General features: G+C 41.9%; 1 protein-coding gene and 1 long non-coding RNA gene across 2 annotated transcripts in view; one reads left to right on the top strand and one right to left on the bottom strand.

Annotated features, from left to right (window-relative positions):
* LOC143691625 (uncharacterized) overlaps positions 1-7,100 on the top strand; it is a 141,046-nt gene extending 133,946 nt beyond the window's left edge. Inside the window, exon 4 of the long non-coding RNA XR_013179615.1 lies at positions 4,738-7,100. This is a non-coding gene — a long non-coding RNA (uncharacterized LOC143691625). The remainder of the gene's footprint in view (positions 1-4,737) is intronic.
* Positions 92-22,209, bottom strand: KLHL42 (kelch like family member 42). The gene is made up of 3 exons (XM_077170407.1): positions 20,854-22,209; positions 10,216-10,409; positions 92-5,165 (listed from the first exon to the last, which is right to left on the bottom strand). The coding sequence occupies exons 1-3, from the start codon at positions 21,723-21,725 to the stop codon at positions 4,714-4,716; spliced, it is 1,518 nt and encodes a 505-aa protein (XP_077026522.1). The 5' UTR covers positions 21,726-22,209; the 3' UTR covers positions 92-4,713.
* Between the last annotated feature and the right edge of the window lie 436 nt (positions 22,210-22,645).

Genomic DNA, 22,645 nt, shown 5'->3' with positions numbered 1-22,645 from the left:
AGGGAGTGGTCTCAGGCTTCACCTGTTTCCTTCCAGCTCAGGCCCAGCACGGAACACGCGGCCGGAACACAGGACCTGACAGGCACAAAACTGATTTCAAACTATTTTATTTGAAGATATTTTCTTCTATAGTTCTGTTCTAAACACAAAACAAATGCTGTTATGGTGAGTGCTTCATAGGCATCATCGCATTTAAATGAATCACATGACAATGCATATATCTTTAAGCCACACTTAAAATTGCAAACTCAAGACCTTTTTTCCCATAAAAGAAGTATATATCATAACAAAATGTAACTATTCAATCCACATATTATCAAGTTTCCTCAAATGACTACTATATATGAAAACATTATGGGGACATCTAAAAAGCCCCTACTCTTCATTCATTTTTTTTTATAAGAAAATTGATAATTTTGCAAGTTACAAATATTTGCCTTTTACTTCCTAGTGATAAACTATGTTTAAGAAAGCACCAGCCAACCCTGCAAAAGTCATTTCAGCATTTTTTGATCTTCAAAGTTGATCATCTTTTATATTTAATCTGTCTCTAGTAAGAGTGGATAAAAGTAGTTATGTCAAATACAGAAGTCAGCATGTGTCAATTGATGTGTAGTGTATATTGTGTTAAGTTAAAAAAATCACTTGAAAAACAAATGCTCTTTTGTGTATGAATATTAGCATGGACATTTGATCATCACCAAGGCAAAATCACTTGACTTATTTGGGACTAGTGTTGCAACGAACATTTATTCATTGATACTCTTTATGGATGTATTAAAGGTATAGCTATAAATGTACATGCTATCTGCTTATCTCTCCCCTAATACTCACTTCCCTGGATTTTTAACTTCTCCCTGGATCAAGCTGCTGAACCCTCAGCTGTAAAGGCTATAGTACTTAGTATCTTTAAATAAAGCAAATTACATGGATTCTTAATTTTTCACTGAAGAATAGAGAAGACTTAAAACAGTGAGAAAAAAAAGCACATAGAAAAAATATAAAATAAAAACTGGTTCACGATGGCTGTTAGTAAATTGTGAAGCAACAGATTCAGTCGAGACCGTAGAGGCCCCAGACTCTAGAGCCCCAGAGTACTTGACAAACACAAGGGGCATTTTTGAGAGGGATGCTCTGGGGAAGAGGATGACAGTTCACATTTTCACACGGCTGTAAGCTCTTCAAGGTCAGGAACTGGGGCTCATCTGTAGCCTTAGTTCTCACCATTGTCTTGCACACATTACACTCAATAAGCATTTCAGGGAGCCTGGGAACTGAGCTGAAATTGTTCATTGTTTTCAAAGACATTTTGGGTGATATCTTGCCCACCTGATTCATTTACGACTTCGTCAAAGGCAAGGATGGGAAATATTTCATCTCGGGCTGATGGATTGGCACAGATGCCTGGAAGGATTGATTTGACATGGATTCTGAAGCCAAGTCCTGGCACCAAGGAAATTCATAATGCTACTATGAAAGGATGGGGCACAGGTGTTAGGTAGTTCTCACCCCTCGTCTAGGAGGAAGGCCTGGACACGCAGCCACGTGCGCTTTACGTTGCTGTGCTGCCTCTGGAGGGATCTGCATTAAGCCCCTGCTCAGTAAATACTGGTTGACCAGCAAATCTAAGGCTCAATTTACCTGTATGGTCAAATGTGGAGGTCACAGCTCTACCTGAAAATTTGAAAACATCACACCCACATTGCTTTGTAAGCAATGTGTTTTGAAAGAGAATAGGGAACATTACTCCCTTGGTAGGAAAAGAGCTTAAGAGCTTTTGTCCATCTCAGTATTCAATTAATATCTAAGGCATCAGGAATTACTTGGGATCTTGGTTCCAAAAAAAAAAAAGGAAGGCAGAGTTAAATTCTCTTTGGTTTCATGCTTAATCTTAAACCCTTTTCTTCTCTCTTTTTTTTTTTTTTTTGGTTTCTTACCAGTGTCCATATTCTTCTTAGTACTTCATTGTTTTGACTTAAGCAACGCTGTCAAAATAATCAATTAGACATTTCTCAGAAAAAAACTTGTGAAGGACGCTAAGAACAGAGACCTCTCTGGGGTCTTTAAGGGAAAGCCCTAAAGAATGGCCAGCAGGACTAACAACCTCTTCTCTACCAACCCATTCTCAGGACTCATGGTCGGCCCCTCAGACACCTTTGTAAACTAGAGTACTCTTGATGGGGTGGCTGCCAACAGATCCTCCTAGTAAATCCCCTCAGAAGCACCTGAGGAAAGAAGGCGGAAGCATCTAGAGAAATGGGATGGTAAGATAATAGAGGGAATTATCAAAGAGTAAGGGAGGGTCCTGGGGTGTGAAGGGGGGGGATTTTCAAAGAAGCACCACCTTCATCCTAAGTACTCTTCGACATATCATTAGCATCAGTAAGAAGGCAGAACTAAATTAAAACTGTGCTTTAAAACATCAACACGGCTGATGGAGGAAGGACATCACACACCCACAGCTCTGTCCCTACTGCACATTCTACCTTTCCCAAGCACTGCTGACAGCCCAGGGTAACGCAGCCCTGTTAGAGGTCTGTGTATCTTACAGAGAGCTGTAGCATGCAAGCATACACACACATATCTAACCTGGTTTATAAAACAGCCCTGTGGATGAGAATATGCCTTTACTTGGTCTAAGAATCTAACTGTTGGCATTAGGAAAAGAGACCCAAAAACTTAATCGGGAAGAGAATTGGTTGGCAGGAATAATACTGTATTTTAGCCAACATATTTATTTACAAGCTAATATCCAATTGTTTGTCTAGAAATAATTCAATTGGCTAGGATCTTCTGACCATATAGGGTTAAGCCTTTAAAAAGTTAAGCTCTATAATAACAAAAGGCTAATACTAAAATAAATTAAAATTTTAAATATACATAATGAAAGTATGGGTCACTGGGAATTCAATTCCACAAGTATAAATTAATATAAATCTATTATTAAAGTACCATTCATGGACAGATTTCAGTTCAGAGTTTTATAAAAATAGCAAAGAAACTATAAGTAGATATTGTTTAGAACCCTTTAACAGTGTAAGATTATTTGGTGACAAAACAAATGCTCTGCTTCCATGTTCAAACTAAAGGCTTACCTCATTTTACCTAACAGAAGGCTTATAAGGCCCTTATATTAAATATATTAGGAGACTATGGTTGTAAAGAAACCTGTAGTGACTCCTTTAATAAACTGAAGCATTCTGTCGAAGTGATTAATTCTCCTGTATGTACCATGCACAGTGGATGGCATTCTGGAGGAACTCAGTAACTGCTTAAATGTTGTTTGCATGAATTTGCCATGACAGTTCCCCCTCCCCCCAAGGGTCTTTCCTAAAGTGAGGCTTGCAGAAACTGGAAGGGGTCTGTCTGCTGTTAGTTAGTGGATAGATGGGATCCAGCTGTTTGATTAACTGATCCCATTACAAAAGGTCAGAGAATTTCAGAAAGTATTTTTCATTCAAAACAAAATTCCCTTAAGTTCGGGTACACGTTTTTTCAAGGAAAGCTGAGGTATGATTGGCAGAGCTTTTATTCATTGTTAACTGACTTAATCGGAATACAAATAAACAACTACTTGAGCTGGGTTCCATTAGATTTAACAACAAAGGCAAGACTTTGGCACCTTGCCTAATTTCAGAAATATCATTCAAGGTGACTGCACTTCTAGAAAAACTTCTTCCCTACCAGACCTTATGCCACAAAAGCAAAGTATGAATTGAAAGCCTAAGCTTAAATTAGAAAGCTACCTGATTTAAATATGATAAAATTTCATTTTATTTTTTTAATCTTAAAATAAGAACAAAGACAAACACATTCAATAAAACTATCTCTTCAAGGCAAAATTTTTCTCATTTGGTATTTCCTTAACATTTAAGACCATAGCTCAAATTAAATATATATCGCCATCATTTTAAACAATATATCCTCTCTTTTAAATAATGCGGAATGACTAGCAATGCAATTTATCTGAGAGGCAGCAATTGGTCACATAAATTAAATGAGCAGTAATACCAGCTTATTTACCCAGCATCAATAATGGCCAAAAAAAAAGCTTGAAAAATAACTGAGAATGTGTCCATGCAAGAATTTGGGAGTACCAGATGCTTGCAAAGATTCACTGTAGGGTCCCATCCTTTTACGCCTCCTGAAAAGTAACGTGCAGATAAAACATCCGAACTTAGAACTCTAATTTTCAACGTGCCGGGAGGCTGTGTGGGTGTGGGTGGGTGTGGGGGGAGAAGGGAATGAAAATGTCAATGTAAATGTCCACCAAGTAAAGTGATAACGAGAACAACAAAAAAACGCTCACTTATGGTATCGATGATACTTCAAGTGACTTAAATGAAACAGATTAAAAAAAATAATAATGTTCACCATTCACGTCAATTACTGACGCTGGCCTTTACTAAGCAGACACAACGCATCTACTTCTTGACAATGAGTTTCAGTCACTGGCCCCCAAGGGTATCAGGCTTGGATGAAAACCGTGTATTTGCTCCCATACTGTCAAAAATAATAATTAAAAAAATAATAAATTTGTTCTCATTTCTCCACAAATTTTCAAGTAATTAGTTCAAGTAAGCTTATTTACAGCTGCTGTATATGTGAACTAATTGAACCCACGTTTCCCTTTAGAAATCAGTCTCCCTGGAAATGGAGACTGATTTTTTTCTGGTTTTGAACAGGTTTCTTTTAAGTACCCTGTCAGTTCAGTCATGTTTCTACTTTGTTGGGCAGATAAAGAGAAGAAACCAGCAAGTTATGTCCGAAGGCGGGGAACCGCCTAAATGCTTCCCAGCTGTCTGAAAAGATGTTGTACTTGAGGAAAACTCGATGCTCCAAGCTGGTCGACAGGGTGACGTCTCTGCTCATGATGTAGATGCCGTCGTTATGCAGCGCGCAGGTCAGGTTCAAGCCCGATTTGGACGTGTTCTCCTTGAGGTAGAGCCACTGGCGGGTGGCCGTGTTGTAGGACTGCACGGTGAGCATGTCCTCGCTCTGGCTGCTCCTGCGCGGGGGCCCCAGCTCGTGCAGACAGCCCCCCACGAGGTAGATGGTCTCCTCGACAGACACCATCTGCTGCTTGCGAATGTGGACGTCGCACGTTTCAAAGAGCGTCCAGATGTCCGAGGAGGGGCAGTACTGCAAAATGTTCATGTTCCGGTCTGAAAGCAAGAGAGAAGCCGAACATTGACACAGTCACGAGACACCACGTGCTGCCCAGGAGGATACACATGTCTACCTCCGTCGGCAAAATCTGGTAACACAGAGGGAAACTATTTCAGAAAAGCAGAGTTTGGGAAAATGGGGTTTTTTGTTGTTGTTTTTTTTTTTTGTAAAAAGCTTCAACATGGCTGGGAGGAGATATATATCTAGGCTCGTCCCCTCCCTGCCTATCATTCAGGCATGTCCCTTCCTTGGAAGACTGAGAATTTCTAAGGCCAGGGGGATGAGCAGCTGTGATCTGGACACATCCTCTTCTCTGTGGTACCATCTTACCTCTGAGAACCACCACACCAATGTAAAAAGAGTAAGAGCCTCACAGCCCTCACCAATCCCTACAGAATTACTGACTGTATGATGTAGAAGACAGGCTGAGCCCCAGAAGGATATATTCTGGACAGCTGAATCTAAGAAACCTGACAAGTGTACAAAGCAGGACCTCCAGGGGCTAGCTAGAAGGACACAACGTTACAGGTCAGGAGAACCAGGAGACAGCCTCACCTCTGGCCTTCTAACAAGCCACAGAGTCACTTGGCAATTCTATTTCCCAATTGTAACACAGGAGAGAAACTAACAAAGGCCCTTCCTTTTCCCCCTTCTCCTTCTATAAGAGATAGTTTTATTGCGTGAGCTACATCACACAGCAGATGAAAGAGTACTATGACATTATTTTAAATTAATAGTTATTTAATGACAAATGTCTATTTTTGAAAAATGTGAAATATGAAGTGTCTAGTTTTACTTTTCTTTTTCTTTTAACTGTGTCTTTTTCCCCCTTTCTCTTCCATGAAAGAATAAATGGAATATTTTAGGCTCAGCAGAAAAAGAAAAGCTGAATTATAGAAAGAATGCATTTTCTGTTTTTTGTTGTTCAAACACACATTATAACCTAACAGTGGAAGAGACAGCTCAGCTTAGGAACTGAAGTACAACCAAAGCATGGTGTTTTGACTGCTGCAGAAGCTGTGAGGAAAAGACAGTCCATTCTCTCCAACAGTTTTACACCCTCAGTCCTTATACCTGAGAAGAACCCATCTGCTACTTAGCAATGCTTAAAGAGTTTCACAGCCACCTCTGGTACCAAGGAAAGAACCTCCTAAGAAGGCAGGGAGGGAAATTAAAAGAGATCACATCCCATGTGTACGCATCCCTAAGCCTGTAATAGTTTCAGAGTTATTTTAGCTTTAGGGAGCTGTCCTTTTGATTTCCACCCACACTAATACCTCCCTGTATCTTATTTTATGGTAGCTGGGCTGATAAAGCTCTTTCTAGGAGATGGCACAAAGGAGCCTGGTCATTAATATGTCAAAAAGCGCTCCTCAGTAACCCGGTTTCCCACTGCAGGAATAAAGGACTTATTCTAGAGCAGCTTCCATGAATTTCTCAGCTGCCAGTCTGAAGGTCTTTCCAGGTCTTCTGTAAATGTTTTCTATCCTCACCCAACAAGGACTCACACCATGAGTCGGTTTGCGTTAGTGGAATGATCTTTGCATTTTTACATTTAGAGTTGATTCTGAAGTTTGACAAATCACCCTTCTTCCCTCCAGCAGTTACAGCTGCATTTGCTGAATTTCTTTTAATTTCTTCAGTGACTGCCAAAGAATTAAAATGATTAAAAAAACTATCATAAAAAATGTGAAGTATTATTTGAATTTTAAATGCCTCATCTAATTTAAGAAGCCAGCAGGCTAAAAACCAAACCTTAGAGCCTGATCTATTTTTTTCATGACAGTTAGGATGACTTGTTTTAAATACAGGGAACTGTTAGGAAGGCTGGGAAGAGCCCCAAGCCAGGGCAGGGGAAGGATGTTCTGAGTTCAAATAACTGCCCTGCCTTCTCACCTTAGAAAATGGGTTCTCAACCCCTATACAGACCTCTCTCCATGCACTTCACCTAACCATCCCCCATCATGGGGATTCTGGTTTGGGGAATCCAGGACAGAAATCACAGTGGGTGGCCCGAGTGAAGAAGGTACATTAGCATGAGCTTGTGAAACTAGAAAACACTCAAGCTGATTTGAACAGTGAATTAAAAAGTACTTGCAAAGTCCCTTCAGGGGAATAGTGCGAAATTGGGAAAATTCACCTTTCCCATTTGGAGAATTTCTGATACTCTTGCAAGCAGTGGGGACAACCAAATCAACAGGCCGAGCCCTTGATCCTGGGGTTTGTTCCTATGAAACTTATCCCCACAAAGGATAGACTAAGCCTTCTTAAAATTAGGCCTAAGATTCACCCCCAGAGAACCTCTTTTGTTGCTCAGATGTGGCCTCTCTATCTTTCAGCAAAAAAAAAAAAAAAAAAAAAACCTCACTGCCCTCCCCCTCTCTACATGGGACATGACTCCCAGGGATGAGAACCTCCCTGCAACATGGGGCAGAAATCCTAGAATGAGCTGGGACTCAGCATCAAGGGATTGAGAAACCCTTCTCTACTGAAAGGGGGAAGAGAGAAGTGAGACAAAATAAAGTGCCAGTGGCTGAGAGATTCCAAACAGAGTTGAGAGGTTATCCTGGAGGTTATTTTTACACATGCTATAGATATCCTCTTTTTAGATTAAGATATATTAGGCTAGGGGGAAGTGCCTGAAACGGTAGAGCTGTGTTCCAGTAGCCATGTTTCTTGAAGATGATTGTATAATGATATACCTTTTGCAATGTGACTGCGTGATTGTGAAAACCTTGTGTCTGATGCTCCTTTTATTTACAGTATGGACAGATGAGTGAAACATCTGGATTAAAAATAAACAAATAATAGGGGGAACAAACGTTAAAATTAAAATATATATATATTGGAGAGATGGAAATACTAGTGGTCAATGAGAGGGAGGGGTAAGGTGTATGGTATGTATAAGTTTTTTCCTTTTTTCTTTTTATTTCTTTTTCTGGAGTGATCCAAATGTTCTAAAAAAATGATCATGGTAATGAATACACAACTATGTGATATGCTGTGAGCCAATGATTGTGCACCATGTATGGAATGTTTGTATGTTAAGAATGTATATGCTCGTACATTGTTGTATCAATAAAAATTTTAAAAAAAGGAAGAAAGAAAGAAAACACTCAAGCATGAGCTCTCCAGGTGAAAACTAAAGAAAATTCAGATTCACTCAGGGTCATGGAAAAAGCATAAAATCTCCCAGCAGCATATTCCTCCGGGTGCAATTCTCCCAACTGCCTGTCAGCCTTCTACAGCTCCCGCTTAGAGAAGTCAAGGGGCCTGTGGGCACTACTCCAACCTACGGGAAGGAGGTGCTCCATTCTGTGCTAGAACTCTTAGAAATGCACGCAGGAAAATAACTCTGAGCATTTACTTTCCTAGGAGAAAAGCCTCTCTCATACACACATGCATGCCCTGCTACAAATGCACATGCAGGAATTCTCTGGAGGGCTGGTTTACTTTAAGCATCTAAAGTTGATCACTGTAACATGAACACCAATGTTAAAAAGGTAAAGGAAATAGCTGTTGGGTCTCATGTTTTTTTTTCAATTATTTGTAAAGAAAGAGCTGACAATGATCTCCAATGAAAAGAGTCACTAGGGAGTGACTCTGGGAAATGCTCCACAAATGAGGAAAACTAGGAAAGGGGGGAAAAAAAGCTTCCAATGTACTCTTCTTTGTCACTCTCCTTAAATGATCACACACTACCCACTACCCTCCCCTCCAATGTGACTCCTCAGAAGCATTCTAAGAAGTATAAATCAAAATGTTTGCCATCAGCAAGAAAAAAAAGAAAAAGTTAATCTGATGCACATAAAATACCTTACATGTAGCTTCTTCCTCTAACATAAATCCCCCAAAAGACACATTTGGATATCGCGAAAATAATTTTTGTCAGCTATTTGAATCCTATATTAGCATGTGGATTTGTGCTCTGGACATAGTTACATAAGGCCACATGCTACCCAACAGGCACCAAATCCTTCTCAGTGCTATCAGCCGGGGTTGGAGGGTGCTGGCCCAGGAACATTTAAAGGAGTGTTAGGTGGTTCACTGCATCAGCTGTCATCATTCTAACGCTAGTACTTTAATGTGACTAAAAGTCCTAGGAGTTCAATTGTATGTTTTCTGTAAGTTCTGGGCTCTAGACAGCCTGCTAGAACAATGCAGAAATCAATCTTCCTTGGCAAAGAGATAACTTGGGAACCACTGCTCTAAGTGTATGTGTGTGGGGGGGGGAGCAGACCACTTCTTGGTCGTTCACCAAGCCTTTTTAGCATAAGCCCACTGCTTTCTGTCACCATCACATGAGATACTTCCCTACCAAGAATGGTATAAAATCCTCGGAGAAACTCTTTGATAAATTGTTAACTATAAAGTGCCCACAAAAAGTAGAAAACATACGTTCAGTTTAATAAATACCACAACCACTTCTCCTGCCTCCCCTACCATCAGGAAAGAGGTCCCTTTTACCAACAAGTTCTTATTCCTGCTGTGACATGGGAACAAAGGCACAGAGCTAGTCCCCCCAGCTTATACCTGATATTTTTGTGACCAAGAAGGGAAAAAAAAAACAAAGATCTACAAAGATGCTTTAGCACTAACTCCCCCAGGGTTGGACAGGGAAGGGGTAGGGGATGCCTGGGGTCAGGAGTGGGAATTACCTAGAAAACGTTCCCCTCCAAAGACCTACCCAACCTCAGAGAGAAGCTGAGACAACTCCACACACTAGGCTCAGCCAAGGCACAAGGTAGTTGAACCCAGGCTGGGTTTCCAAAAGCTGAAAAATTAAGCATATTTTTTTACAGCCCTCCTTGACCTACAAATCAATTCTCATGCCCACATCAGACCATTAAAAGCCCCTTCTGTTCAAACCACCCCTATTGGGCAGGACTCTCTTCCTTTCAGGTATGTAAATATGTAATACTTAATACATAAAATCACACGTCTGTGCTGCAGAGCATTCCTTGGTGTTTCCTCAGCGTTCCTGTGCCCTTTCCCAGGCTGCCGAAGCTCACACAAGCACAGCCCCCATCTGGCTCCTCCACTTACCTCTGGTAGTATATCCGCCAATGACATAAATTTTCCCCTGACACTCACACGCAGAGAACTCGGCCAAAGGATTTGGTAATGGTGCCACAAAATTCCACGCATCCTGCTCGGGATTGTAACACTCAACATTAGAGACAGCCTGCCCACCAATGGCATAGAGTTTCGAATTCACAGCCACAAGTTTGAAGTTAGACCTGAAAGAGAGACACAGGGTCCACAAAGTCAGTACTTCTGATCGTGAAGAAGACAATGGCATGAACTGCTAATCCAGAAGTCTGCTGGATAGCTGAAGAAAATTCATTCTCTAAATTGGATGCTGTTCTGTCTGAGAGCAGAAGAATGCCGGGTAGCTACTCAAACTCCCTTCTTATACTCAGGTTTCTACAGGAAAGGAGCATTCTTCAAACTTCAGCAGTTAGAGATAAGCAGTTCAATATCACAAGGACTAACCTTGTTCAGTCTTAGACCAGAAACCAGATACCTGGTATACCCTCAACTCAATACCTTCTTTCAGAGGCAGGAGCAAGCAGTAAAGGAGAAAACGCACTCACCTCACCCCTGCCCCCTCTCCACTTAGAATGTTTATCACATTCTCCCCACCAAGGGGGAAGGCTCCACCTTTGATGCACAGCAGTGCTGCCTCCATGGACAAGCAGCCGAAGGCACATGCAAAGAGTGACTGCAAAAGGGTGAGCCTGGAGACCTCTTTACAGGAATGCACTGAGAAAGTCACTACGCCTCCCTCCTCCTCACAAGAGCTTGTATGCTGCTCCATGACATACAAAGTGAGGAGAGGTGAGGAGAGAACTGATTAAAACCATTTTGATCCAGTATTCTTAGGTAATCGTACACGTTAGCATACACTGAGATCAACAAGTGCTCATCTAGCATAATGCTCAATGAATGGTTTCAGAAAGAGAAATACACCGATTTTGAGCCACATATTCAATAATAAAATTAAATGCTGCTCACTGGTTTCAGACACTGGATAAAGGTCTTGTGACTATTAAATTGAAAAGTAAGTCAAAAATAACTTGTTCCAATGTAGCAAAGGGAACAAATTTGATTCTCTGAAGGCTGGAGATGTGGGAGTGCTGGGTCTCATTGCTGGGAGGTGCACACTGCCTCAGGCCTGCTGTGGTGGGAGGAGAGGCAGGGCACAAAAGACAAGGACCCGGGGCCCAGGCCAGGAGATGCTGGTTCTAGGCCCAGATCTGCTGATCACCTGTGGCCTGGCCCTGCTATGATGACTTTCCTTCCTCATCTCTCAGATGGGAACAGGACCATTACAGGATAGTTGAGATCACTAAATCAAAGGGTTTATGGAAAACAACTGCAAGAGCTAAAGATGCCAGTATTACATTTCTCAGTTTCCTAATGTTTGAAATAAAGAAGTTCGATGGGGAAATGCAGAGGCCCTAACTCCAACACAATGGATTTTTCAAAAATACAATGGACAAAACCAATATCCTAAGTAAGAATGGGGATAGTGGTAACAAATGACCAAAAAATAAATAAATAAATAAAAAGAAGTGAGAAGGCAGACTAAGAAGTAGCAGCAAACAAGTAGCCCAGGCTCATCTCCTAACAGGTGTTCAATAAACAATGATGCCCAATGACATAAAAAAATATAATAGTAATAACTACCAACTACCACAAAAAATAAGATTTTTAAGGAGCCTGTAGTGTTTATAATTAATGAGTTTTGGTTGAGTTTTGTTTTTCAAATCAGAGAGTGAACAGAGTACCCTTCATTAAGAACTTATATGGTCCATTCAACTCAGCCAGCCATTCAGTTTTTCAGGCCAACAACTTCACTTGGGTGGCAACTGCTGGGGGGTCCTTGGTTCATGCTGCTGACATTTCCTGCTGCCAATGGTCCTTAAAATCTGACCATGATGTCCTCTTTGTATATGAAAATTGGGAGAACCAAAGGAAATAAAACTTGTAAATAAGCACTAAATTTTACAAACCCACGATTTGTTTTTGCTCCCAAAAGGTACATACATAGTAAATTTTGTGAGATCAAAACAGTATTTAGTGTTCCTCCAGCATAATCATTTGTCCTAAGTGAACACATAAGGGGCTTCTTTTTGGGGACTGAATGAACAGGCAGTAAAAGTAAACAATTTCATCTCTCCAGACCCCAACATGCCCAAATTAACTTGAAGAGAAGAGAAACACTTTGTAATGCTGAATTTGTTTTAAGATAATATTGCCACCTAAAAACAGTCCACTTAATGAAGACCACATTGCTAAAAGTTGGGAGCCTGGGCTCCTACAGCAAAATCCCAGCGCCGCTACTCAACAGCTGTGTGACCTTGAGAAAGTTACTGAACAGCCTAGTCTCCCCACCTGTGAAGTGGAGATAAGAAGAACCCAATATCTGACATGGAGTAAGAGTTGAAAAGGGTAACTCTTTTTGCAGAAAGAGGTCATTCTCTGTTGGCTTTCCAGGGGCTGCTTTTCTGCATGTCATAAGGTGGAATTGCTTAACTTCAGGAGGATGGGTTTTCTCATGTGTCAACTCCAACAGCCACTGGCCGTGGTGTGCTGTGGGTCTGTGTACAAAGGTCTCTCTCATCTTCAAATGCTCACCACTGAGCGCCTCATTTCCAACTTTCTGAAAATAACTCTTCCATACGTCACTTTTGGAACAGCAAAGGTGTGAATCCAAGCATTCAATTATTTTAAAAATGATCATTTCTAGAGTGTTTTCTTAATATTAATTCCTGATATACTACATTCAAGAGACGAAAAGAATAATTTTTAAACCAAATAACAAACAACTGTAATAGGTACATATTTGACTCACTTGCAGTGTTAAACAGAAGTGCACATGAGATTTAACTTTGACTTCACTTAGAAATAATTTTTTTTTTTCCTGCATGGGCAGGCACTGGGAATTGAACCCGGGTCTCCAGCATGGTAAGCAAGAATTCTGCCTGCTACACCACTGTGGCCACCCTAAAATGCTCTTTAAATCCTCAAAACCTAAGTTAACATTAAATATGCTAAATAGCAGTGCACAGATATCAAGGATTCACAACAACCAAACGCAAATGTAGGGAGGCAGGACAGCACACTGGTCTGGTTGGCTTGGAGTGCTAGCCTATGACTGCATGCAACTTAATTTAACTCGCTGAGCCTCAGTTTTCTCACTGGGAAAATGGGGCCAATAATAATATCTATTTCATAGGGATACAGTGAGCATGGGATATGAAGGGACATATAAAATAATGTTCACAATGCCCGACCAACAGTAAGAGCTCAATGTGTTAGCCAGTGTCATGACTAGCTATAGAGAGAAATTAGTTACCATTAGAGCAAAAATTAGAGTGAAATGCTGAGCTCTGTCTCAGGTCCTTTCTCAACTATTCCGAAGATGGTCATACAGTCTGTGGACCAGCCAGGACTTTTTGTTCCTTCTTTTCCCTTCTGCTGCCTGCCTTCTGCCATTTCTCTGTGTACGAACTTCCACTAGGGACCAGGAAAGGGAGAAGGAGAAAGTTCAGAAGATCAAAGTAATCGTTGTTGCTACCTATTACCATCTCTGAAAAACTCCAGTCCACAAAGCAATTAAAACTATTAGCCAAAATTAAATGGGCTGGATGAATATACCTATAGCTTTCTTTCCTTTGCTCTATTTCTGGCCTTCACTGCAAAATTAACCATAGAGGACAAAACTTTTCACAGGTTCCAAGAATCCAGAAATGTTCAGAAAATGTTAAACTTTGGCTCAGAGATTAAGGGACAGCATAAGCAACACAAGGGCTGACTACTGCAAATCTATCTCTGCCCAGAGACTGTGGTTTGCTTAAGTCTCTTTCTAGGCCTTGCTGTCTTCATGCACAGAAGAGGAGGGCATATCCCCAATTCCATTTCCAAAGCAAAAGTACAGAGAGAAAAAAAAAGTACAGAGACTAGAGACATCTTCAGGCCTAACTGCCACAACAGTGGCCAGTTCCTGCAAGGATCCCTAACTAAAGTGAGGAGGGAAAGCAAACAAGTTGTGGTCACACAAGCTTTTCTGCATGTGTACAGCTAAAATCTGGCAACTCCTGAGATCAAATTCATGCTAAGACCACTACACAGGTAGGCAGGTTGCATTTCTGGACCTCAAAGCATCTTCTCAAAGTGATGGGTACTAATACTGTCATTTTTAATCACATGGGCACAGAACTTTTTTTTCTTACTACCAATCACACAGTACTATTTTCTCTAGGGTACAGAGGGTTTTATAAAATCTCTTTCCTAGGGTTCCTGCCTGCCCCTTGTTATTTATGATTCTGGAATAGATCACTGCGGTGTTCAGCCCCTGGGGAAAGTGGGCTGCTCTGCATCTTTTTATTTGTCAAAATAAAAGACAGTACTGGCACATCCCAAAGGCAGTCCTCAGCAAATGTGAATCCAGGTCGATGTGAAATGCTGCATAACCAGAAGCCAAACCTTTCTTAGTCAAGGTTCCAGGTTCCCTCCAGTGTAGAATATTCTGGATGCATAATACAGGAACAACCTTGTTTCATTTTAACTCATGGTATAGCCTTGACTCAATTTTTAAGCTCCCTGAGAACAGGAACCATGTTTCTACATCCCCAACTATACCTGGAAAAATGTTGGACATAAAGGAAACAAAGTACAAATTTTTATTAATCACACCCAGCACTGGAAAGACTGTGGTGAAGCTGCTACACACATGATAAAATTCACAAGAGCAGCACAGTGTAACATAACGAGACAAAAAAAAAAAAGTGCTCCACTTCTTGAAAGGACAAAATTTTCCCCTAAAAATAGAGGGGAAATCTGCATAAAGATGGTCATTATAAGTCTATATGTCAAAAGTTACAAATACCCTAAACGGTTACAGGGATACACCTACCCAAGAGATATTTACATTTTGATTCTCCAGTGATTACACATTCTTGACCACTTTACTTAACTTTCCTGTGCCTCAAATCGTGCCTCTGTAAAGTGGGAACCTACCCAAGATAGTCTTTGTGAGGAATTAGTGAGAAAATACACTCAAATCAGCAGGAATAGTACCTGATACAGAGTATGTGTTCAATTCAATGCTAGCTATTGCTAGCTGGCTATTATAATTTATGATGACTGTTTCAAGGTAAAAATGTTCAAAATAATGTTGCATTTTAAAAGCAGAATATAAAAGTATACATTCACTTTTATTTAAATAATGTAAAAATATATGCCACAATTCAAAATAAAGCATGTATTTTAAGTACCTGTTATGCACTGGACACTGTATCAGAAGTAGGAATATACAGGTGTGCTGGCTTGAAACTATTATGTACCTCTGAAAAGCCATGCTCTTTTAATCCAATCTTGTGGGTACAGTCTCATTGTGGGTGGGACATTTTGATTGGATTATTTACATGGAGGTATGACCCTACCCATTCAAGATGGGTCTTAGTTTTCTGGAGTCCTTAAAAGTATTCCCGGAGAGCCTCTCTAAGCACAGCTCTGCAAGTGAAATCAAGGTCCTCCCCAACACGTGGGACGTGACATCCAAGAACCAAAGTCTCCCTGCGGTGTGGGAGATGGCTCCCAGGGATGAGTCTGCCCCCAACACTGTGGGATCAACAATGTTGTCCTGACAAAAAGGGGGGAAAGAAGGGTAACAAATAATGTATCAGTAGCTGAGGGAGTTCAAATAGAGCTGAGAGGCTACTCTGGAGGTCACTCTCATGCAAACTTCAGTTAGACATTGCTACCTATCATGACTTGCCAAACTCCAACCAAAACCATTCGTGCCAATCCTAACGAATACCAAGGGCATTATATAAAATTCTACAAAGATCCCACATGCTAGGGTAACTATCCAAAATCTATCTCCTCCAGATGGTTCCCTGGACCAGGTAAGTCCTGAAATGCAGTGGGCCCAGCCTCTTCAGAACATCTGCTAGTTTTATCCCCCTATCCCGTATTATCGACAGCCCCTTCCAACACAGAAAAGTTAGAATGGGCATAGCCCAAATACCCCTAAAGAGTGAGAGAAAGATAAAAGTTGATATTGAAGTTATACAGAGAAGGTAGGTTTTAACAAATGACTATGATTGCTGAATCATTATATTGATATTTCTTTTAGTCTCCAGTACCTTAGGGCAGCTAGAAAGAAAAACCTAAAATTGTGGAATTGTAACCCATACCAAACTCTGAAGGCTGTTCTAAAACTAATTGTTGCGATGTACTTTGAAATTTATTGCTTTTATGTATATATGTTATTTAAAGAGAAGGAAGAGTATCACAGAGAAGAAAGGATTAACAAATGGGTGTGACTGCTGAATCATTACATTGATATTTCTGTTGGTCTCCAGTGTCATGGAGCATCTGAAACAAAAACAAAAGATCATGGAACGATAACCCATATTAAACTTTAAAATCTGTTCTATAATAACTTGTTAAAATGTACTTGGAAATTTGTTGCTTTTTTTGTATACATGTTGTATTTTACAATTAAAAAAAAAGTTTAAAGAAAAAAGTTCAAGGAGAGATAGAGAGAGCTCAGGTCAAAGCTGACACAGAGAACAGAGAGATGAACCCAAGATACAGATGTTTGGAGATGCTCTGAGACAGACAGAGGCTCGGAGAGGCCACTGGAACCAGGAACTGAAACCCAAGAAACCCAGGAACAGAGGGTCAGCAGACGTCACCATGTGCCTTCCCACGTGACAGGGAAGCCCTGGACACAATCGGCCTTTCTTGAGTGAAGGTATCCTCTTGCTGGTGCCTTAATTTGGACATTTTCATGGCCTCAGAAGTGTAACTTGTAACTTAATAAATCCCTTTGATAAAAGCCAATCCATTTCTGGCATACTGCATTCCAGCAACTTTAACAAACCAAATCAACAGGCACACCTCAGACATATTGCAGATTTGGTTTCAGATTATGACAATGAAGTGAATATCACGATAAAGTGAGTCGCATGAATTTTTTGGTTTCCCAGTAGATATAGAAGTTATATTCACACTATGCTGAAGTCTATTAAGTGTAGATACCTTTATTAGATTGTGACACGGAGACATCAAGTGAGCACATGCTGTGAAAAAAATGGTGTTACTAGATCTTCTCGACACAAGGTTACCACAAACTTTCAATCTATAAAAAACACAATATCTGTAAAGCACAATAAGGCCCAAAGCAACAAAATGACATACCCTGTAAATAAGTTCTTGTTAAGTCATAGTTCAGGACCGCAAGGGGGACAAACATGGAGAAAATTTCAATTCAAGGTGAGGAGTGGGCATGAGATGCTACAGGGGCACAAACTTGGAGCACTTAGCCCAGCAGAAAGTTCAGGAAGACCTGAGTCACAAAGATAAGAAAGTAAACCAAAAAATTCCAAAGACCTAATTACTCAAAAAAAAGATAATTTTCTAGCTACCAAATTTTATAAAAATGTGAATCCTCCCACAAATTAATCTGTAAATACAATATAATTCCAAACAAAATCCCAACAGGTCTTTTTAACAGAACTTGTTAAGCTGATTCTAAAATTTATCTGAAAGAGAAAATGTGCAAAAAATAGCAAACGGAATTAAAAGAACAAAAGAAAAAAAAAAAGAACAATTAGGTATTTCTTCTTGCTCTACCAGACAATAAATACACTACCAAGTGACAGTAATTTTTAAAAAAATTTATTGACGCAGAAATGGCTAATCTGCCAATTTGGAAACAGGAAAATTAGCATATGACACTGCTTTTGCAAATTGCCTTCAGAAGAATCAGAGCTATTAAGACAGAAAAAATGTTATAACTGTCCATTGTACCTTATATGAAAATAAACCCCTATAGTTAGGGATCTATTCAAGATCTAAATGTAAAAAAGGAAAACTATGAAGTATAGGGACATGATACAGGTGAGGACTTTCACGCCCTTGCCCTGGAAAAGCCCCCCAATGCAAGATACTATGCTCACAGGACACACATCACAATGTTGACTATGAAACATTTTTTTAATTTCTTTATCCAAGAATACACAACAAAACTTAAGTTCAAAACCAGAAAGCCTACGAGGCCAGTTCTGGGCTGTACTCTGATTCACAAAGTGTTATGTTTCTGTTTTTGTTTTGATGTCACATACAAAAGCAGATGTGGCAATACCATCAAATTCCTACTTCCATTTGGCACTCGCTGGTGGTCTCTTTGGATGGGGTAGTAGCTCTCTCTTTCACCATCACTCCCACCCACATGTCCTTTCACTGACTTTTCCTATGAGGTCACTTCAGGCATTTTAGTTTTGAACCGTACCATAAAATAAAGACAGAAGAAAAATATGTGCAATATTACATAATACAAAAGATTAATACCTGCATTCGCAAATGAATACGAAAAAGATAAGCCAATTTTTTTTAAGTTGATACAGGTAATTTACAAAAGAAATGCAGATGGCCAATAAACATATGAAAAAAAAGTGTCTATTCTAATCAGGGAAAGATGAGTGCTTTTGCTCATAAAATTGGCAAAAAATTTCTAAAAAAATGATAATATCTTGTCTTGGCAAGAGTACAGGGAACTGGCAAGCTCAAACAACGTTGGTGGGAGGGGAAATTAGAACAATTATTTAATGGGCAATCTGGCAGTAGCTTACCAAGATTTTAAATGTGCATACATTTTGTCCCACCTAACCAGGGATTCGAGGAATTTGCCATATGTAACCAGCTCACATATGTCTATTAAAATGCACACATACATACCGGGATGTTTAATATAGCATTGCTTATAATGGCAAATGGAAGCGACAAGGGAATAGCTAAACACATTAAGGTATATCCATAGGCTTGAATACTATACAGCCATTAAAAAGTATGAGATCTATCTACATTCGTCGACATAGAAAAATCTTTCAGATACACTATATAAGTGGAAATATCAAGTGCCATAATAATGAGAATTAATTTTAGAGTAAAAACTATGGAGAAGGTATATACACACCACCCAAGTATCCATGTATATACACATACATTTCCCCATTGTTAACCACAATGAGCATACTTATAATCTATTTATATAAACATATATTTACAGCTTTTGAATATATTTTAAAAATATACCAAATGTCTATAAATGCACTTATACTTTTTACTCTATAGTTTTCTATCTCATTTTCATTTTTCCAAAAAGCATATATGCATGCATTATTTGATTTTTTTTGTTCTTTTTTAAAGACAGACAGGTCATTCCTGGGGAGGGGGGATAAAAGACTACTATAGATTTGTAAAGATTAAAAAAAAAAAAAGAAATGAACTCTGTATGGTGTTGTTAGAATTGTGGAGCTGGGGATGGCATGCTGAGAACCAACTGATTCAACTGAAAAGTTAGAGAGAACAGAGAAGCTACTGAGCCTTCCACCCTAATTGGAATTTCTGTTTAAAAATAATATTTCTGATATCAAAATTTAAATATGTTATCACCTCAATGCTGTAAAAAAATGCATTTAAAAAGGATTGGGAGTACATATGCCAACTGTAGATAGCTATTACCTCTAGGAGGAGGAAGTAGGAGTGACAGTCTTTCTACTTCTTCATTCATTTCCATTTTTCCATAATAATTTCTATTATGATCAGAAAAAAGGAGGACTTTGCAAAATGAATTTTATATTATAGTAGGAATAAAGCCAGTCCTCCTCATTCCTGCTAAGACTTTCTTGGCCTGCCTATGAGGTCACTGAGCTCCATGCTTCAAACTTCAGGGTAGGGACAATGATGGACTTGAGATGGAAACACGTGGACCAAAAGAAAGGGTATTCCTATCCTTGCTTGGGTTGCATTGCTTCTTCTCCCACTTCTGAATGGCTGAGCCATCCTGGGCTCTACCAGCTCTCTTTCCTACCATCTTTTCCTTTATCTGCTCTTTGTGCTCATTGTTTCTGTTCTTTTGCTGGTCCTTCCCTGCTTTTACTCCCCTCAAGCTCCTCCTCTTCTTTTTCTCTCTTCAAGTCACCATGTTCATGGTGGAAGGACATGCAGGATGGGAAAAGAGGAGGTTGGGGTGGATAGAAACATTCCAATATTGTATGTAGGTGGCTCCTGCAAGGCTCAAGCTTTGAGTCAATGGCAATGGCTGCCTGAGAGGAAGAAGCAAAAGAGAGGATAAAAAATAATAAAAGGAAAGCCCAAATAATTAATATGTATAAAACTCTAATGATTATCTGTCTCCTGACCTTGGATTGGTGCTCCAGTGTAGGACTTCAAACCACTGACTGCGAAAAATAAAAAATCCCCCATATCAAGATTAATGGCTACTGCCTAGTGTGTCATTATAATGAGAATTAGATCCTAAAAAGTAAAACAAAAAACAAAAAAAAAAGCAGTTGCCTTAGAAAGTATACTCTAGGAAACCACATCATTTTTTTTCCCTAGAATAGAGGCAAAGAAGGCCGTTCTGCCTAAAGGCGCAACACCTACAAGGAAACTTATTGAGCTGGCTGACCCCATTGGAGCCTCTTCTTGTAAGTTCTGAATTCACTGGGAATTTTGCCAGTATCGAGGCCAGCAACACTCCTGAAGATGTCATTTCTACCTCAGCACAGCCTCCGGTGACTGTTCTGTAAACACTAGCGGAGTGCGTTATTGAACACATGAATGAGTGGCAAAGCAGCAGCACTGCACTGGGGCGCTTACCTCTTCTGATTCATGGAGGCCACCTGGAGCCACTCATTGGTGCTGGGGTTGTAGGAGTGCGCGGCAGAGATCTCCTGGCTGGTGATCCTGTACCCGCCCACTATAAAGAGGTAGTTGTCCAGAATGGCCGACCCGTAACCCCTGACATTCACCAGGTCGGGAGGCAGGTTGTTGGCCAGCGGGAACCAACGTTCAGTCATCTCCTCGTACCTGAGCATGGACGGGGGCTCCCCCTGGTAGGGGTGCGGGGCCAGGGGTCCCCCCAAGAAGTCTCCCAGGGCCACGAGGACCGCAGTCCCAGTCATCCGGGCCTCCCTCAGCCTTTGCTTCAGACTGACGTCCCCTGGGGCTTGGGGAGGAGCCCCCAGGAGGTGAAACTGGGGCTTGCACAGCACCTCGTGGAAGTGGACGACCATGAAGCGCAGACAGGCCTCCTGCAGGTCAGGCAGCCCGTACACCTGCGCCAGGCGATACATCTCCAAGCAGTTGTTGAGCCGCACCTGGGACAGAAGCAGCTGCAGCAGGGACGTGACCTGCAGGAAGGAGGCCGCTTCCACCAGCTCCGACAGCAGGCTCACCTCGTCCATCTCCTCCTCCTCCTCCACCCCGCCGCCTTTCTCCCCCCGCGGGCTCAGGAGCCAGCCTTCGCGGGCGCCGCCGGCGTTGATGAAGTCCAGCACCAGCCGCAGGCCTGGGGCGCTGAGGCCGCGCAACTGCTGCACCTCGGGGCCGCCGGCCTCCTGGCTCAGGGCCTCGCGCATGCCGGAGCGGTACAGGGCGCGGAAGTAGTCGCTCTGCTCGATGAGCTTCCTCTTGCTCACCGGGTAGCAGCGGTCCTCCAGGCGGATCTGCACCATTTCCTCCGCCGACATGACTGGGGGGCTGCGGGCTGACTGGGTTCCCGCCAGATCTGCGCGCTGTCTTCCCCGCCCCCGCGCGCTCTCCGGGTTCCGGGTTGGGCTCACCGAGGGATGGGGTCCGGGAGGAGGAGGCAGGCGAAGGGCCGCCCGCTCCCGCGTTCGCCCGGCCTATTTGGGTCTCGGCGGAGCCTCCGAAGCAGCCCCTCCTCCTGTCCCGATGGCTGCGGCTCGGCCCTTCTCGTCTCCCTCCACGCCAAAAAAGGCCCAGCTCGCGCGCGCCGACGTCGGGAGGCGGCCGCGGTGCCTGCTTGGACTCTCCCGACAGCGTCAGTCGGGGAGGGTATCCCAACCCCCAGCCTGCAGCCTCCTCCCACGCCTCCCTTCTCACTTCCGCCCGCAGGACCCCTGCATCCCGCTAGACCTGCGAACTGGATCCGGCTTTCGGCGAGAGCTGGAAGGCTGCAGGCCTCGCCCGCCCGGAATGCCGACGCGCGGGCGGCGGGAGCAGGTCGGACGCGCGTCCCCGCAGCTTCCCGGCCCGCCCGGTGCGCACCAGTTGGGTGGGAAAGGAGGGAGATGAACCCACTTTGTGTTTTCTTTCGCTCTGCTTCGGAGGGGAAAAAAGAAACGGGCGTGGAAGAGAACGGATGAAGGCAAAGGCAGTCTGGGGTCCAGAGAACGAAAAACATCAAAGCTGGGGCCGCTCATCTGGGCCAGCCCAGCGCCGTGTTCTAGAGGGCGGAGGTACACCCGCAGTCTCTGGACACGTCATGACACCCAGTTGATTCCTCGGTGTGGTCATCGTATAGGAACCATCTTGCAGAAGGCCCGGGCAGATGGCAGCAGGTTCTGCAGGGCTCAGCGCGCCCGGTGCACTGGGTTGGAAAGTTGTCTTTGCTGCTGGGACCCCCCTCTTACCTTCATGCTGTTAG

The sequence above is a fragment of the Tamandua tetradactyla genome, chromosome 7 (assembly GCF_023851605.1).
Source record: "Tamandua tetradactyla isolate mTamTet1 chromosome 7, mTamTet1.pri, whole genome shotgun sequence".
In the NCBI taxonomy this organism is placed as follows: domain Eukaryota; kingdom Metazoa; phylum Chordata; class Mammalia; order Pilosa; family Myrmecophagidae; genus Tamandua; species Tamandua tetradactyla.
Note: the sequence above shows the minus strand (reverse complement) of the source record. Positions and strands in the feature narration are given on the sequence as shown.